General features: G+C 43.5%; 1 protein-coding gene across 1 annotated transcript; it reads left to right on the forward strand.

Moving 5' to 3' along the window:
- Positions 1-1647: 1647 nt before the first annotated feature.
- On the forward strand, positions 1648-6254 carry LOC306926222 (histamine H3 receptor; the record flags this gene model as incomplete). Its single annotated transcript, XM_079505485.1, has 3 exons — positions 1648-1949; positions 3607-3773; positions 5370-6254. Exons 1-3 carry the CDS (start codon positions 1679-1681, stop codon positions 6252-6254), a joined length of 1323 nt encoding a protein of 440 aa, XP_079361611.1. The 5' UTR covers positions 1648-1678.
- Positions 6255-19483: the final 13229 nt, after the last annotated feature.

A 19483-nucleotide genomic window follows, 5' to 3' on the forward strand; every position in this document is an offset into this window, starting at 1 on the left:
TTCTGCCCGACAGCATATATTTAAATAGTTTGAATATAAGAACCATATGCAGCACTTATATTTTACCTGATCATAATTAGTTTCATTCCTTAAAGCAGGGGTTCCCAAAACTTTTCAGCTGACCCTAAAGATAATTTTCTCACAAAAATATACAAATGAATAACTTGAACCTTGAAAATTCCGAAATTATTTGCAATCATTTATTTTTTTGTATTTAAAAAAAAGTTTTTACTTGTGAGTCGTGACTCGTGAGTCGTGACACATTAGAATGGCTCTGTCATTGAGAAATGAAATGAGTTACCGTGTGGGGGTCCCCGGAACATCCAGACCCCCAGGAACGCACCCAGGGGGCTGGCCCAGTTCCGGCAAGCCTTCCCTCGTCCGAAACGGTCGAGAAATGACAGTTATACCCATAGAGTATATATATAATAGAGACTGAACTGGCGCGAAGCTCCGCCCCCCCAGCTATTCATGTCAGTGGAAGTTGCTCAGTGGCGTTTTGAAGCACCCGGAAGACTGCCGGAAGTCCCTCCCAGGACCTCAACTTTGAGGTCCTGAGTGACGTAGGGCAACCGAGCGCTCAACGTTAAAGCCCAGCTGCACGGGGTTTCCCGGTCATGAATCCACGGGTCCGCCTGTAGGCCCTCCTCCTACCACTAGGACCCAGAGCTTCAACGTTGGAAAGTCTGCCTGCCCCCTTGGTTATACCGTGTTGCAGCTTTCCGTGCTCGGACACAGGGACAGACACACATCCATAGGGACACACATAGCTTCATGCGTAATGGAGCAGAGGCACTGCTCAAAAACTACAAAGGTATACTGAGGACAGCATGAATCCTCACTGCATGGTCAGTGTCTGTTTTATAGGCTTATTTTAAGACTCAATATTTTGCTTATAAGCAATGCATTTTCTAAGCCCATTTAAGTGATTTAATGGTAATTTTGTCATGCACAATTGAGTCACCAACTTTCCTAAAACAGAAACTGATGACCTGACCAGTGAGTCAGGGACGAAAGATCTCACTAATGTAGCTCTATCATGATGATGTATAGTGTAGCACTTCTGTTCTCTTTACAAATCCATGAAAATAAACACAATATTGACAGTCTAAATAATGGCCTACTTATGGCATGCAGTTAAATCAGTCTGTGAATTTGGAACCATAATTTACTTCTAGAAACAAAAGGTTTGAATTCTGACGTCCGGTCTTGACAATAACCAGCTAATTAAATGACGATTGTAAAGCAGAGATGTTGTGAATACTGAATAGGCACGTCAAACAATATGGACAGTCCAAGTTGGACAGTCTAGTCTGTTTTAGTAAACTGTTTGTTTACATGCGCGTCGTGTCACTCACTCATTCTTCTATCTGTGCGCTCTGTGGAAAAAGCGCATCCAGCCATTGAGCCATATTACGCACTCAGCTACATGGGGGCAGAACGGACACAACGAGAGGAAAGGATCCGCATTTTAAACTCACGGAACCTCCGCCCAGGCTGAGATTTGATTTCCGAAAACGCTCCTTGGGTTTAGGCAAGCATGGATCTCAATTCCCGTTCATCTCTCACTTTACTCCGAGTGCTATGTAACGAAACGACGCGCCACATAAATCGATGGATCTCGTGCGTGGACTCGTTGTGGAATCAACAATCACACTTGTTATAAACGGGGTTGGAAATGGAAACGGGTGCGACGAACGTTTGTGGTTTTAACTGGAGCGTCAACTCAACTCCAACGCCAGCGGACTATGGAGCAGCAGGTCGGACCGGATCCGGAGCCGAGCTGCCGGCGTACCTGCTGGTGATCCTAGCGGGGCTCATGATCCTTCTGGACGTGGTGATTGTGGCAGGGAACGCTCTGGTGATCATGGCTTTTGTTGTGGACAAGACCCTGAGAAATCAAAGTAACTTCTTTTTCCTCAACCTCGCTGTATCAGATTTCCTTGTGGGTGAGTTCATTCACTTTTGCACTTCTCTGTGACTGCATGCGCATCTAAACTTGTCTATATCCTAAACTCAAATGGATATAGATCACTTCCAATGTTTGATGAATTGAACATGGTGGACCCTCTTGTAAACAAGTGTAATGCTTAATTGGGTCGTCCACTCACAGTTAACAGTCTTTGTATTGAGTTTGTGCTTAAAATGTACTGTAATTCTGCAAACTGTTAATACATATTTCAATCAATCAATCAATCAATCAATGTCTATGGCTGGATATGGGGTCTGCAACCGTTTTTATTGCCATGTTTTTATTTTAGTCAGTGTGCCATATCAACATTAATTTTATTTTAATGACACCATATAAAAATTCCAACACATTTTGATTGTCCACGGTTCCACGAATATAGGCCCCTATAGTTTTTCCTTCTTTCTTTCACATTGTTATGAATGAATGAATGAATTTTATTTGTATAGCACCTTTCCAAACATATAGTTACAAAGTGCTTTACAGACAGGTTATAAAACAGGAATCATAAAAACATCAAAACAACAAAACATCAAAACATCAGAAACAATAAAATATGAAGAAAATAACAGGTCAATAAAACAATTAAAAACAATATTAGGAAAAACACTTGGCATATAGATGTGTTTTTAAAAGCGTTTTAAAAGAAGACACTGATTCTGCTAACCTAAGAGCCAGTGGCAGGGAGTTCCAAAGCAAAGCCCGAGCCGCAAAGGCCCGGTCACCCCGAGTGACCAGAGCACCAGACGGTGTTGCAAGAGGAACTAGGAGGGCCCTATCCGCAGATCTGAGGCAGCGATAATGATCATTACTCAGAGAAACAACCCTGACTGCCAGTAGGAGTTCAGAGTCATTTATCAATGATTGTATGTTTTGTATTACGGTAATAATCTAAATCTGCAAAGTAACTAACTAATGTCAATCAACTGTAGTTGATTAAAAAGTTACAATAATTGGAGATATTGTAGCCTATGGAGTGTTCTATATGAGCCCATTTGACCTCGTTGTATAAATGAATGGAGGAGACCAGGCATGTCCTTATTTCTGTATCATTTTATTAAAGACAAAAGCTTAGTTTCCAAATGCATGTTCAGTCCACTCCAGCCGTGCTAGTCATCCTGCCGAGCTGAACCTCACACCAGCGTGCCCGATCTTGATCTCTGCCTCCCTGTCTCTGTCTCTGTGTCTGTGTTTCTAGCTCTGTTGCTCTCTGAAATCCAAGCTTATGTATGGGTTTGCGTAGCCTTGCATGCCGTGCATGTATTGTACAAACCAGTGTGCGTGGTGTGTGAGCACATGCACGCAGATTCTAAACATCATACTGAACAGGTGACCATTTCTAATTTCTATAGGATGTCAACACAATGTCCCATTGATCACAGGGCCATATAGGCCCTGCGCGTGGTGTCTCACCAGACACAAGTCACAAGTCCAGAGTACCATGCAGTCACAGTATACTGCATACTGCAACAGTATATATAAACATTAAACAATATGGAATATTACGTGATGTGGTTCCAATACACAACAATATTCAAGTAGAGTAAAAGTACATAAAAATTGGACTTATAAGCACAGTAGCCTAAAGTAGAGTAAATGATGTTCTAAGGTAAGTTACTTTCCAGCACTGTTTGCAGGTGCCTTCTGTATCCCTGTGTACATCCCCTACACCCTGACAGGCCACTGGACGCTGGGCAGAGGACTGTGTAAGCTGTGGCTGGTTATGGACTACCTGATCTGCACCGCCTCCGTCTACAACATAGTCCTGATTAGTTACGACCGCTTCCTGTCTGTCACCAGAGCAGTAAGATCTCTCTCTCTCTCTCTCTCTCTCTCTCTATCTTATTGGCATGAGCAAACATATGTTAACATTGCCAAAGCAAAATAATGTATGTGCAATTGAAAGGGAATAGAAATTATGTGTACATTTGACATTTGTAAAGGGAAAATCGAACTTACAAAACCATAAGAATTGTACATTTGCTGCTCTCTCTCTCACTCACACACACACACACACACACACACACACACACACACACACACACACACACACACACACACACACACACACACACACACACACACACACACACACACACACACACACACACACACACACACACACACACACACACATGTGCATGCGTTAACATTAGTGCCACATTATAATTTATTATCGTTTTGTATGGCCTTTTCAGTCAGCTCTGCTTCCTACTTTCAATACAGTTTTTCACGATTGTTAACACACAAAAATCGAAGTGAACAATGGAGAACCTTGGAAGAGATCGACAACCAGAGAAGGAGAGGGGTAAGAGTGAGAGGAGGACGAGGAGGAGGGAGAGGAAGAGGAGGAAGAGGAGAAAGAAGAGTGAGATTCAGGCAACTGTGGTTGACATGTGCTCAATTATGGTTTGACAGGAGTTGAGGGTCCAACCCAATCTCAGCCACTACACAGTTGCTGGCATCATTAGAACATATTTCTGTTCTATTTCTTCCACCTTATTCTCCTTTCCTGAATCCTATTAAGGAGTTCTTTTCAGCTTGGAGGTAGAAGGTATCTGAACGGAACTCACAGAGTCACACTTCAGGTGGAAAAAAGTATTTTCCACTTTCCACAATGTATTACAAAATGTGGTCACAAAAAAGAGACGAAGGAGTAGTCTGAATATGAAGAGAGATCGAAAGGGGAAGAAAGAGGACTATGGTGATGAGAATCACAGGATGGAACCTGAATACAGATATTATTTTTCATGCACTGCTGTTAATGAGTGCAGCTCTCAATCTACCCTAGAAAATAGCCGATCTAATAAACTCGGCTTCAGAAGATCCCACTCCACTGACACATGCCTCCTCTATTTGAGTGACCACATCAAACACGAGGTGGATGCTGGCAAATACTGCGGAATGGTCATGCTTTTGACACCGTGAACCACTCCATACTGGTTAACAAGCTAAAAGCAATTGGTTTTGATAGCACATCAGTGAGCTGGATGCGATCCTACCTGGAGGGGAGAGAACAGATGGTGGAGGTTAACGGAACACTGCCCCCCCATTCCAAAGCGCCAGCGCTCACCCAGCAGTCTGCTGTCACCCAGGCGGATGCGTGCACGCTTCTCACCCTCAGGCTTCTTACTGGTTATTATTATTATTATTATTATATGAGCAAAGTGCTTTGCAGTCAGATCAATAAAGAAAAGGAAGCCATTAAATCAAGGAGGAGAACAGACACATTGTTCTTGTCGGTGGACACCCTAAGTTAATTAATTACTTTTACAAGTGCTGTGACCTTTTCTGAAACCAGATTGCAATTTGCCCACGAGTTGCATTATGACAGACTCAGACTGTGATATTGATTTGAAGTCCTATCTTGTCTTACTTTGTCCTTTTGTTTTTTCCACAGGTTAAATACAGAGCACAGCGAAACAGGACCCGCCAGGCTGTGGTCAAGATGGTGGCCGTGTGGATGCTGGCCTTCCTGCTCTATGGCCCCGCCATTATCTTCTGGGAGCTGATCGCGGGCCAGAGCGTCGTCCCGGAGGAAGAGTGTTTTGCTGACTTCTACTTCACCTGGTACTTCCTCCTGAGCGCTTCCACCTTTGAGTTCTTCTCGCCGTTCTTTTCGGTGGCCTTCTTCAACCTCTGCATCTACGTTAACATCCACCGGAGGAACAAGAGCAGGCCCAGGGCCGTCTGCGCAGAGGACCCCGCAAGAGCTCCAAGAGACAGAGGGACGCCACAGGACAGGGAGACGCCACAGGACAGGGACACCTGGTCTGTGTTTTTCATTAAGACTCGGAAGGTGTCTTCCAGCGAGAAGAACACGGCTATTTCTGCGGTGATCGAGGATGATGAGATGCAGTCGCCCTCGTCCAGTGGGGAGCCTATCATAAGCCAGGCTTTTCTGCAGAGGAACGACATCTCACCTTGCAGGAAATCGTCCAGGCTTTGTCAACCCAAGGTCCCATGTGGGGCCACTGCTTGTAGAACTCAGAAGTCTCGTCTTTCCCGTGACAAAAAGATTGCCAAATCCCTGGCCATCCTTGTTTGCATTTTTGGGATCTGCTGGGCTCCCTACACGCTACTGATGATTATCCGCGCTGCCTGCAGGGGTACATGTGTGGCACACTTCTGGTACGAGTTCACCTTCTGGCTTGCATGGCTGAATTCCGCCATCAACCCATTCCTGTACCCTCTCTGCCACAGCAGCTTCCGAAGGGCTTTTGCCAAGATTCTGTGTCCTAACAGACATTCAGTCCAACCTCACAGTTACACTAGATCAAGTTAAATGCACTTTGCCTTTTTATAAATACAGTAATGTTTGCCGGTCAAACACTCTAAACAAGACAAAGAGTGTAAAAGCCCTGATAGCAGCTAGCCCCAAGGGGTGGTTTGTGGTTTGAACCAACAACTTTGCCATCCTTAGAATCCCATGCTCTCACTAATGGGGCCCTATTGATGGGAGAAAAAGGGAAATAAATATTATTATGGGGTCAGTAGTATCTGCCTATTTATGATGCATCAAAGTTGATCTTATGGGCTGATGGATGGTGCTAGAGAAAAGGTTGTGGGGTAAAATGTGTATAATTACATTTTTCTGGCAATCTGACGATTATATTTTCAGATATCTGGTATGCAAGTGGACATTTTTGGCCTTAAATGCCATTGGGTCAGGGGCCATAGTCTGATGAGAATGCACAATTAATTCCATGGCAATCCCGGCAGTAGTTTTCATCTTGGTTGAGAGTGAAATAAATTCAACAGGGGGCATCCTATGGGTGCACAAAGGTTCACAGAAAATTCTAGCCAGTAGTTGAGCTACTGTATATTGTTTACTTAAGGACCAAAGTGGTGGATGTTCAGACCTGGACAACCCTTAAAGCCTCGCTGCTAGCGAGGCTACACATCTATTTACTGTACTTTCAAAATAAGAAATGTGTTTGTGTTTTTAAAAAAAATAATTGAATTGCACAAGGACACACCTGACAGGAAAGCAAAGAAAATCTGGAAAACAGAAAAGAATGGAGATTCGAAGTGAAACTCAGTTGAAGACTAAACAATATTGAGTACCTTTATGTTGAACTGGAATATGGATGTTTGCTGCTGTATTTGACAGGCATGCTGCTGCACAGGACTGGAGGCTTTGGGCCCTATTATGCGTGTCTTAAGTACCAGGTCTTATTACTTAACTTAAGACCTGGAGGCGTGATCAATGCCATGTGGCTATTCTGAGTGGCCAAACAGCATTGACCACGCCTCCAGGTCTTAAGTTAAGTCATAAGACCTGGTACTTAAGACACGCATAATAGGGCCCATAGTGGCCTTAAAGCTAACCCAGACCATCACCTTCAATATTCCCTGGAATGAGTTTCAGGAGCTGACAGCCATGACTGTGAAGTTAAGAAAGAAACCAAAGGTTACTAAATTGTATTTCTATAACAGATTCAACCAATAATGGTTTTTGGCATTTTTTTTTCTAATGGTGGAAAAGCACATTTTGGAAGAAAAACAAATCTATTTAAATTAGTCAGTGAAATTCAGCCAGGATAGCAAGACTGAGTCATGATAGCAGCAAATACTACTAATCCATTGTGTGTGTGTGTGTGTGTGTGTGTGTGTGTGTGTGTGTGTGTGTGTGTGTGTGTGTGTGTGTGTGTGTGTGTGTGTGTGTGTGTGTGTGTGTGTGTGAGAAAGTACATTTAAAACAGAAGGCGTTGACTAATGATTAAAAACTACTTTGAGAAAATTGACACTGTATTAAAGCTTTTACTTCCAGTTAATGTAATTGAAGTTCTAGGGTGCATCTCATCATCCTGCATGCAGTGTAACATGAACACTGCTATCCACTGTAGAATTTCATATTCTAGTGGCTTAATTTGTAAATAATAGGGTAGTTGTTGTCCTTCAAAATTACAAAAAAAATATATATAACTTGTTTTTACAGACTGGTGCACTTTGCAGCAGTCACTAGATGGGGTCTGCTCTGGTCCATAGCATTAAGCCCTATACATACTCCAGGTTTAGGTGATGTGGTCATACGGTTGTCACCTACAACTGTATGACTAGGCCTTTAGAAGGAGTTAGGAGAACTCCTTCTAACACTATGGACCAGAGTGGTCTAATAACGGCATGGCTCCCATGTGGTGACAATCCACAGCTTCTAGTGTTTCTGTTTTTCTGCATTTTGCATGTTAAGATTTGTACAATGGCCACTGTGATGTAGACAAAGTGTCACTTGCAGAGCCTCGATGTACCGAAATGATAATAAAGGCACTTGCATGTAAATGGTATCGCCTTTGTTGCCCAAGTTTGGAGATGACTGACAATGACTAACAGATATGATCGGTGTATGAATGTGTGTGGATGTAATGCACAATCATAACTTTCATCATTAAAGTTAAATATAACATGTGAAAAAATGTATGGAGATCATTACTAAATTCACCGATCGCTGTCTGTCTGTCCACTTCTGGGTCACCAGTGAAATCACTGTCTTCTTCTTCTTCGTGGGGTTTTATGGCGGTTGGCATCCAAATAGTTGCATTACCGCCCCCTTCTGTTACTCTCACTTTTCTCACTTACAGTCTATCCCATAAACCAGTTTCTTTAATAAATCTGATCACCGTGCCTCTCCCTGTGTTATCCTCTGCTGCACCAATTAACTTATTAAAAGTGATTTCTTCAACTCCCACTGCCCTCAGCTCTTCCACCATACTCTCTTTCTCTCTGATACTGTCTACAGTCCATAATGGCATGCACCACCGACTCCTCCTCCTGGCAGTGTTCACATAGGCCTGTAGGATGTTTGCCCATCACCTTCAGTGTTTTATTTAACGCACTGTGTCCCAACTTTAGCCATGTTATTATTACTTCCTCTCTTCTACATCCATTACTGTTCTTTCTACTTCCACCCACTTTACTTTGACTATTGTAATAATGTTTTCCTTCTCCATCCCATCTTTGCTGCCATTCTTCCATCACCGTCTTTCATATCACTGATTTAGCCTCTGCTTTACTTATACAAATCTCCACCTCTATTTCCTCACTTAGCAGTGCTTCCTTGGCTAACATATCCACAGTTTCATTTCCCTCAATCCCCACATGCGCTGGTACCCACATGAATTGTATTTCCACTCCCTTTTGGATCAGGTTATAGTGCACATGAAGCACTCGATACATTAAGTCTTCTCTGCACCTTGATCTGAATGACATCAAGCTTTTTAGTACCGAGCTCGAGTCTGAGCACATCACCACCTTTCCTGGTCTTGCCTCCTCCACCCACTGTAAAGCCATTAGTATTGCATACATTTCTACTGTGTATACCCCCAGTTTATCTGGCGCCCGTCTATATATTGCACAGTTTACTCTAGGAACTACAAAGGCTGTACCTGTTCTACCCGTCTCTGGATCTACTGATCCATCTGTGTAGATCTGTATATGATCATTATACTCTCTTTCCACATATTTGTTGAACACACCAACCAAATCTACTACACCCCTTTCCCTCCTTTTAGCTTCTAATACATAAAAATCCACTTTTGGTGTCGCATACACCCATGGTGCTACTTCAGGGATCACTACTGTTGGACTGTACTTGTCTACATTCACACCCATTGTTTGAGCTAGCTCATTCGCCACCCACCCAAAGCTACTATTCTGGGCCCTTCCATATTCCCAGCATGGCTGCAGAACTCCCTTCACTGGGTGAATATTCTCATGCCCCTTAATGTGTGTCCAATAATTTGCCATAAGGTGTCTTCTCCTAATCTCTAATGGCATTTCCCTTGTCTCTACCTGCAACGCACATGTGGGAGATGTCCTGACAGCCCCACAGCATATTCCAAGTGCTTGCGCTTGAACTCCGTTAAGCTTATCCAAGTGTGTTTTGGCTGCTGACCCATAAGCAATGCATCCATAGTCTAACACTGATCGTATCAACCCAACATATAGGGCCCTATTATGCGTGTCTTAAGTACCAGGTCTTATTACTTAACTTAAGACCTGGAGGCGTGATCAATGCCATTTGGCTATTCTGAGTGGCCAAACAGCATTGACCACGCCTCCAGGTCTTAAGTTAAGTCATAAGACCTGGTACTTAAGACACGCATAATAGGGCCCATAGAGTTTTAACTGACCGCCTATCAGCTCCCCACTTAGTCCCAGTGATACACCTCATCACATTTATTATTCTTTTACACTTCTCAATGACCTTCTTAATATGCCCAGCCCATGTCAATCTGGCATCAAAATGTACCCCCAAAAACCGAAATTCTTCCACTCTTTCTAGATTGTCACCGTACATCTTCAACCTCACTCCTTCCTCAATCTTCTTCCTAGTAAAAAATACTGTTTTTGTTTTCTCTATAGAGAATTTGAACCCCCACTTATGTCCCCACTGCTCTACTTCATTTATTTCATCTTGAACCTTTCTGACCAGATACGGTACATCCCTCCATCTTTTCCACAGAGCCCCATCATCTGCATATAGCGATTTCCCTATACCAGGTCCTATTCTAGCAAATACCTCATTTATCATAATTATGAAAAGCAGTGGACTTATTACACTCCCTTGTGGAGTTTCGTTCTCTACTACATACCGACTAGATATTTCTGATCCTACCCTAACCTGAATGGCCCTCCCAAACAGAAAATATTTAACCCAGTTAAACACTCTCCCTCCCACCCCAGCCTTATGTAACCTTTTTAAAAGGCCTTCTTTCCACATCATATCGTATGCCTTCTCGACGTCAAAAAACACAGCCACAACAGATTCCCTATTTCCCAACGCCTTCCTCACATCTGCCTCCAGGCACACAACAGGATCCATAGTACCTCGCCCTTTTCTGAAACCACTTTGGTATTTTGCAATTAGGCCCTTGCTCTCAAGGTAATATGTTAGTCTCTCCGTTATCATTCGTTCCATGATTTTGCACATATGCGACGTAAGTGCTATAGGGCGGTAACTCGTAGGCTTTGTTGGGTCTTTACCTGGTTTTCCTATCGGTATGATCACTGCCTCTTTCCACCTTGCTGGCAACTTCCCCTCCTGCCATACTGTGTTATACAATTTCAGGAGTTTATTTGACCCAATATCCCCAAGTTGTTTCATCATACTGTAACATATTTGATCTTTCCCTGGTGATGTGTTTCCAGACTTTCCAATAGCTCTCTTCATCTCCTGCAACGTAAATGGGGCATCTAATATATCTCCAGTGCTCTCCTTCCTTCCTAGTACCCCGCTATATTCTCTCAGGGTCTGTTCCCTTCCTCTCTTTCCCTCCTCTGACAAGTTGTCCGAGCTGTGAACTTTCACAAACGCCTTCACCATCATTTCTGCCTTGTCTTTGTCAGCTACTGCCATCACCTCATTTTCTTTTAGAACAGGGTAACCCCATTCTCTCCTATTCCCACCCATCTTCTTAACCATCCCCCATACCTCTCCCACCGGTGTTGTTCTGCCAATGGTTTCACAAAATGCTCGCCAACTTCTGAAAATTGTGTGTTTCTACTTTTAACTACCTTGCCGCACTGTTCTGTCCACCATGGGACTGCTTTTCTCTTCATCCTCCCTTTACTTCTGGGAACTGATCCTGTGGCTGCGTCAAACATTGCTGCACTTACTTCATCATTAAAGCTGTCCACATCATCATCCCCCTCCACTCCCATCATATTCTGTTCAGATAGAATTAGAAATTCATCCCATTTTGCTTTTTCAAAAACCCATTTCCCCACCCCTGCTCCTCCTGATACCGTTTCTACTCTCATTTCTAATTTGCACACTATTGGATAATGATCACTCCCTATCGTTGTTTCACAGACCTCCCACTCACTATTCCCTGCCACCACATCTGAGACCAGGGTGAGATCAAGAACTGAATGGCGCCCTGTGTTAACATCAATTCTTGTTCCTCTCCCATCATTTAAGCATACTAAGCCTTTATCCTCCATTAACTCTTCTACTGTTTGCCCATTCCCGTCTGTTCTTTCCCCCCCCCACAGTATATTGTGGGAATTAAAATCCCCACACCATACTACCTTACGTCTATCTTGACCCTCTATTCTCATCAGTTTATTCATCTCCAACCGGTTACATGGGTTATAAAAGTTGATAATCACCATCCTGCTGCCCTTACAATATGCTTTGTGCTTAGTGTCTTTGAGGTGACGCCCGCAGTTGAATTAACTGCTGCTACTATGAACATTACTAATTGCTTTTTGTCCACCCATAATCTATCCCTATCTGGTCGCTCTGGCTCCCTCACTCTTGTCCCCCTTCTCCCTCCTCCATCTGCTGCACCCTGTATCTCACTCTTCTCCCTCACCACCTTCACCGCTTCAGCATATGTGATCTTGTCCAACACTCGAACCTTCTGCACCTCTACCTCCTTCCTCATTATTGCACACCCTCCAAATGTTACACTATGTGCCTCCCCACAACTACAGCACTTTAGCTGCGCTCCTGCTGGGCACTCATTATATTCATGGTCCCCTGTGCACTTTGCACACCTCCTCTTTTCTCTGCAGAACTTTGCAATGTGCCCGAACATCTGGCACTTATAGCACCTCATTGGCTTTGGTATGTATGCCCTCACATAATAGCACATATAACCCATGTACACTCTGTCTGGAATTATCTCTCCTTCAAACTCCACCAACACCGTTTCACATTCCTTCCTTTCTTGTCCCTTTGTCATCCTCCTCACATTCACTATTTCGACACCCCGGGCATCCAGGTTCTCCTTAAGCTCCTCCTCCTTTACACTTAATGCAATTCCTGTGATCACTCCTCTGCTTCGCTTAGGTCTCTGCTCTCCGACCTGCACAGCCTTCACCACTTTTTGTTTCCCGACCAATGTCAATTGCTTCGCTATTGCCATCTGAATTACATCCGCACACCCGATGAGCAGATTGCCATCGTTCAGCACCCTCGCAAACTTGATGACACCGCATTTATCCGACAGCTCTTTTGTCAGTTGCATTGGATTCATTTTCGCAACTCCTCCCTCACCCGCAAACCGTATCACTACATTGAACCTTGTAGGTCTCTCATTATTCTCACCTCCCTGCTCAACCTCGTCCTCACTCACGTCACGCATCCCCTCTCCCTCTGACTCGCTATTACCACTCGATAATGTTCTAGCCCTCTTCCCACTGCCTTCTCTTCCTTGTTCCTCCACGCTACCTTTCTTTCCTCTCCCAACATCCCTACTCTGTCTCTCTGATCCACTGTGACTGGACCTTTTACCCGATCTACCCATACTCCTAATCAGAAAGAAAAGAGATAGAAAGAAGAAAAATAAAGGAAAATGGGCACCGTTCCGGACCTATACAGGCCGTCGGTCGGTACCCCTTCACCCAGAAGGATCCCACACCTACTAATCCCAGTCAGTGACTCTCTGTCAAACCTTGCTCTTACGTATAATAAACTTTCACACCAGTGCAATACCACAAATAAATGTTTTACTGAACCGCCACAGGCCAAACTATTCAGATGCCACACCACTCCAACCACCACACGATCCGCCGCCTTCTGGTCACCCGAAATCACTGTCTGTCTGTCCACTTCCGGGTCACCAGTGAAATGCATGTTGGGACGGACACAGATTAATACTGGGACACACTTTTCCGCGTAACAGACCCACACAGGGAAAACAACTCAGACCCTGATACTACTAGCTACTCTTGCGTCAGTCGACAGAACTTCTTCTTGGGGGAAGCATCGCGGCCAATGCGGGGGTTGCGTGGCACAGGCACCTGAAAGCCAGCTCACACTGAACATCACCATCACAAGTATTCATAATGTTATGATCATCCAACAGATATAAAAGTGCACAGGATTGTAACTGTTGCCAAGGCAATTCCCCGTCCGGGTGGACTTAAACCCTGTTGTTGTTGTTAGACCATCTGTAAACAATTCCCCCTATCAGTAATGTGATCTATTACATTGCATTACCCACACTGAACATCATTTGCTGTTCATATATTCAGAACGGGTAAGGACTAGTACTATAAGTAATATGAATATCAACCTGGGCGTTCTTGAAATTAAAAGGTTGAGAATCACTGAACTAAAGAAGGTTGGTTTGTACTCAACACTCACTTTATCCAGTCCATTATGAGACCTAAGAAATTTGTTGTAACATCATTTAGTACAGTGACTATCACAAACTCCTACACAGCTGGATTCTTCCTGGGTGGCATGTATCTGCAACAAATCAAAATAGTGTGAATTTGTAGGGTGTCAAAAGTTAAACAAGCCAAAGGAACTCACCAAAAACACAGCAACCAAACAACCAAACAAACACACAACAATGATATTTATGCAGATGGCTCACAAGCCCCACCATTTGCTGGCTGCTGCTGAGTAGGTGATAGCTGGGCTGGCTGCTGCTAGCCTGGTAGAGCTTGGTGTTTGTTGTTGGCTACTGCCGGCTTTAGTGGAGCATGGTGGTTTGAGTGCTACTGCTGGCTTGGTGGAGCCTGGTGGCAGGAGGCTAAAAATTAAGTCACCCAGATGGTAGCTGCATGGAGCTTTGGCTCAATCCAATTTCATTGAGTTCACTTAAAATCTAAAATATGAATTTGCGAGTTATATAAGAGACCACTTACTTACACACCACTGATGAACCTTAGATCCTTAAATACTGAGGATTGTCTAGATTTTTGATAGATTGTATCATTGTTTCTCCACAACTTTACGCGGATACCACTGGCACTGACGTCGGCAATCTTGTCACAAGCATAAATGTGACATTTTGCATTTTCACAGAACTAGCTGTTTTCTATAGTTCTCATACAGTATGTGTGAAGGCGGTGCATAGTCCTAAAAATCACACCCGTGTGAACTGAGTGGTGTAAGGTCTTATATAGACTGATCAGCTGTGGTCTGACGTAATGTCTGACGTAATGAAATCACACCCGTGTGAACTGGGTGACCATAGCAACCGTGCTCATTTTTGGTACAAACAGACAGACAGACAAACAGACAGACAGACAGACAGACACGTAAACTAACAAAGCCAGTTGTAGGAGTGGTTTACACCACTCAAAAACATAAATGGTGGTCATTATGTCCAGTTCATTTGGCAGGGCGGGATAACAGAACATGCATAGGATAGGATATAGAGTCCTTTATTGATCCCACTATATGAAACTTCAGTCGCCATGGCAATAAAAACATGGCAATAAAAACACAAGAACGGATAAGAATAAGAGCCAGCCAGATAGAAAAGATAAGAAGGTCAAAGGATAAGCATGCATAAGTATGCAGAGTGGAGTCTCAGGTATTGGAACTGCATTCATCTGTCCTGTTATCAGGACGGTTGTTCTGCCCACAGGTCACTATAGCAATTTAACTTTTGATCTCATATAAAATTGTTTTCATGAGAAATAAAACGGAATATAAAATGTCCATGAATAAAACAGCATACTTTAAGAAAGGTTGATGAAAGAGTAACAAGCTGCCTGTGACATTTCTTTTTAAAGGGAGAAATGACACATCGGCCACAGTGCTGACAAGGCATACTTGTTTTCAAGAATGCTGCACAGCTTTTATTATCCGATGTCAAGGTCAAGTAAAGGCATGTCAGAACGTGATGTCTTTGACTATTACCTATTTTCTTATAGAAATCAGAGAAAGATCCAGACAAGCACCCTTGGGAGTGAAGATCGATGGCCAGGGACAGGTGTTTTCAATGAATCTCAAAGAGGATAAAACACATCGATTCTGCACACTAGTTTCTATAGAGCTCTGAGACTTACTTTATTAAGAGGCAACAATTGTAACGATTTCTCCTCTTTGATGTTTGCCTTGATGCCTGACATTATTTCCACACAGCTAAGGTATTTAATGACATAATGTTGAAAATGAGTGGAATGCCCCTTTAAGCCTTTGTAGATGATATCTGGGGTTTTCATATAAGCCTTTGTAGATGATAAAATTACCAAAAGATTTATTGAAAGTGAAATATCCGGTAACACTTTTATATTAAGGTTGTCTTTATAATGCATTATAGCGCATTTATAATGCATTATAATGTGCTTAAAATAGGATCCTGCTACAATAATCAGAAACGATGGCCATGGATGGAGCTCAAGTCAGAGTTGCTCTGGGTCTCACGGCACACGCAAGCTCAAAATGACCACACATTTTACTAATTTTCTTATATTATGCCTACGATGATAGCTGCTTTCCTCACCGTTAATGCACTTGCACGATGTACAGTTAATATGAAACTCCATAACACTATATGTTATTGCATTTGTCTTGGACTCCAAGGACCCGCCCTGCAGCATACAGATACAGATAGTGCAAAAAAAAGGGGAAGAACATCACCTCAAAACCTTCGACCCCTACCCTGTCTGCCCTCTGCAACTGCAAGAACTGTTAAGGAGTGACAGAGGGACAAAGGAAAGCTTGTACCTATTATATTTGCACACATGGACCTCGTACCTCCTACCAGATTTGTACTTTACAGTTAGGTTTCCAAACCAACTGGTGATATATACCTTAGAATTTACTCTATACAAACTCTATAGAAGATCAGCATTATGTTTCTACTTACACCAAAATGTCTGAGCCTCCGGAGAATGAAGGCGCTGGTGTATTTTTGCACACATACTTGTCACATGGGAGTGCCAGCTCATATCACAATCTACACACACACACACACACACACACACACACACACACACACACACACACACACACACACACACACACACACACACACACACACACACACACACACACACACTGGCCACCTGGACAACTGGGCACCTGGACAACTGGGCACCTGGACAAGCGGACACCTAGCCTGCACCTGGACGAGTGGCCATAGTTCTGGGCAATAGGGACATGTGATCATGGGCACCTGGACAACTGGCCACTTGGACAGGTGAGCACCAAAACCAACTGGTCACTAGGGACATGTGGGCACCTGGATGACTGAGTACTAAGAACATGTGGGCATCTGGACAACTGGGCACTAGGGACATTCGTTCACCTCATGTGGTTTTAAAACAACGGCCAGGCACAACACAGTATTAAAAACACTTTTTGTGAATATAGGGGAATATAACTAAAACGACAACCTTTTTGTGGCAAGCTATTCAATCGCCTCACTTTAAATTTTGATCCATGACTCTTGATTATTGTAGTGTGAATGGAATACTAATTTGAAAAATGACAAAGGCAAAGGCAATTGTGTTGAGAATGATATCATAGACATGTCTAGACTTGAAAGAGGAACTGAAAACAAATTGCTCAGTGATGGTATTGACTTTGTTTCTGTGCACAGTGGGTATTCTAATTCAATACTCCCATACTTTCAAGTTTCAGAGCAGGAAATGGCAAGAGCTTAATGGCACGAAAAACAAAGGTACAGGATAGTGAAGCGGCATAGCTCAGCATATCAGACCAATTGTTCATTTTGTGATGTTGTTAAGTGTTGGTAATTATATTTATATTGTGAACAAATCTGGATATTGGGCCAGTGCAAATTGACACCCTGGTGGGCGTGGCATTCATTTCCATCCACCGGTGGTTCGTCAAATCTTTTGTTTGAAGACACAAAAGGTTGCATGGTAGTTGTTAATTCCAATTGGCTAAAAGGGGTGTGGCAATGGGAGTGGCCTATCATTAAAAAAAAACCTATCTCTAAGGGAGATGCCAGCCACCCGTCTGAGAAAACTCATTTTGGCCGTATCCACAACTTTATTCTTTCTGTCATGACCCACACTTCATGACCATAGGTGAACGAAGATTGCTCGGTAGACAGGGAGCTTTGCCTTCTGGATCAGCTCTCTTTTCGTCACAACAGTGCGGTACAGTGCCTGCAATACCGCCCCTTCTGCTCCGATTCTCCGGCTGATCTCCTTCTCCTTCTCCGACCCTGAGATACTTACACTTTCAACTGGGGCAATGTCTCATTCCCTACTTGGACTGCACAATCCATCGGTTTCCTGCTGAGAACCATGGCCTCAGATTTGGAGATGCAAATGCAATATAGCGCCTTTTATCCAAGGCGCTTTACATAGATTGTGCATTACATTCACCCATTCACACACCGATGGGCGGAGGAAACCATGCAAGGCACCAACCTACCACATGTAGACCGGATATGCATGCTCCCAGGCCATCTCCAGAATATGGGAGTATAGATCTGGTCAGTTGTTCCACGGCCAGGACGGAATCCACATTGCTCCTCTTGAATCGGCCGGACCCTCCTTTCCAGTGCGTCCCCAGCCTCTCTTGTCCAATCTACTTGGAAGTTATGCACATTTTTATGATAGGCCACTCCCATTGCCAGACCACTTTTAGCCATGGAATGAAATGAACACACTTGAGTCAATTTGTTCACAATATATTTATCAACACTTCTGCCAATTTTGGCACTTTTAACACAAAATTAACGATAGGTTAGCTATGCCGCCTTACTTACTTACTCCTCTTCGTCCCCTATGGGACATATGGCTTCAATGAGCGCTCTATATTGCATCCGATCCCTGGCAGCATGTTGCGCCTCTCCCCAGGACATGGGTTCATCTGTTCCAGCTCCTGCGTCACAGTTCTGCGCCAGGTGGTCTTGGGCCTCCCAGGTTTTATTTTGCCTGGTGGTGTCCATCGTAAGGCCACCTTTGTGATGCAGTCCTGCTCCTGTAATGTCCTTTGTAATGCTCCGGCTCCCTGTTTGTTTGTACAGTTCATTGTTTGATATTTTATTCGGCCAAAAGATCTGACATATACGTCTGAGGCATCTGTTGTGGAACACTTCTATTCTCCTAGTGTCTGTTTTGACCACTCTCCTGCAGCTCTCAGAACCATACAGCAGAACAGACTTGACATTGCTGTTGTATAGGAGCATCTTCGTTTTAAGGCTATAGAGCACCGAAGTCTGACGTCACTTTCAGTAGAGGGCGCCAATACACAGGTTAATGTATTTTTTAGTTGCATTGAGATCCCCATAGGGCGATTTTAGGTCTCTTCATATAAGAACTGTGTTTGAAAAATAAACCGACCACCCCGGCCTTTCTGTCAGGGGAGTGGCTGTGCGTCGTTAATGATGTCCATTCATATTTGATACAGCCAGTTTCTGGCCTTGAAACTACATATGAAGGCAATGTCGCTGCTAATATACGTCACGCCATGCAGCTGTCAACACATTGCGTTCCTGAGATTCCTCATTGACGTAAGCTCAGCTGGTGGTGACTCGACTCGTACTAACCACGAAACATTAAATATCAATAAAATAAAAATAAGCGTAATTAACGTTCCGTTTCTGTTGTGTGACGGGCAGATGCAGCCATCCGCCTACCCGGAAATGTAGTCTCTGGGTTGTTTGACTCGTTTATAACGCTTTTTTTGTTACTCTTTGGGTATATTTGTACATTTCCACCTTCAGTCGATGCTTCATATCCATATGAGTGGAAAGACCGGGTAATCGGTTTATTTTTCAAACACAGTTCTTATATGAGGCGATCTAAAATCCCCCTATGGAGATTACAATGCAAATAAAA

This window comes from Electrona antarctica, assembly GCF_951216825.1.
Source record: "Electrona antarctica genome assembly, chromosome: 7".
In the NCBI taxonomy this organism is placed as follows: domain Eukaryota; kingdom Metazoa; phylum Chordata; class Actinopteri; order Myctophiformes; family Myctophidae; genus Electrona; species Electrona antarctica.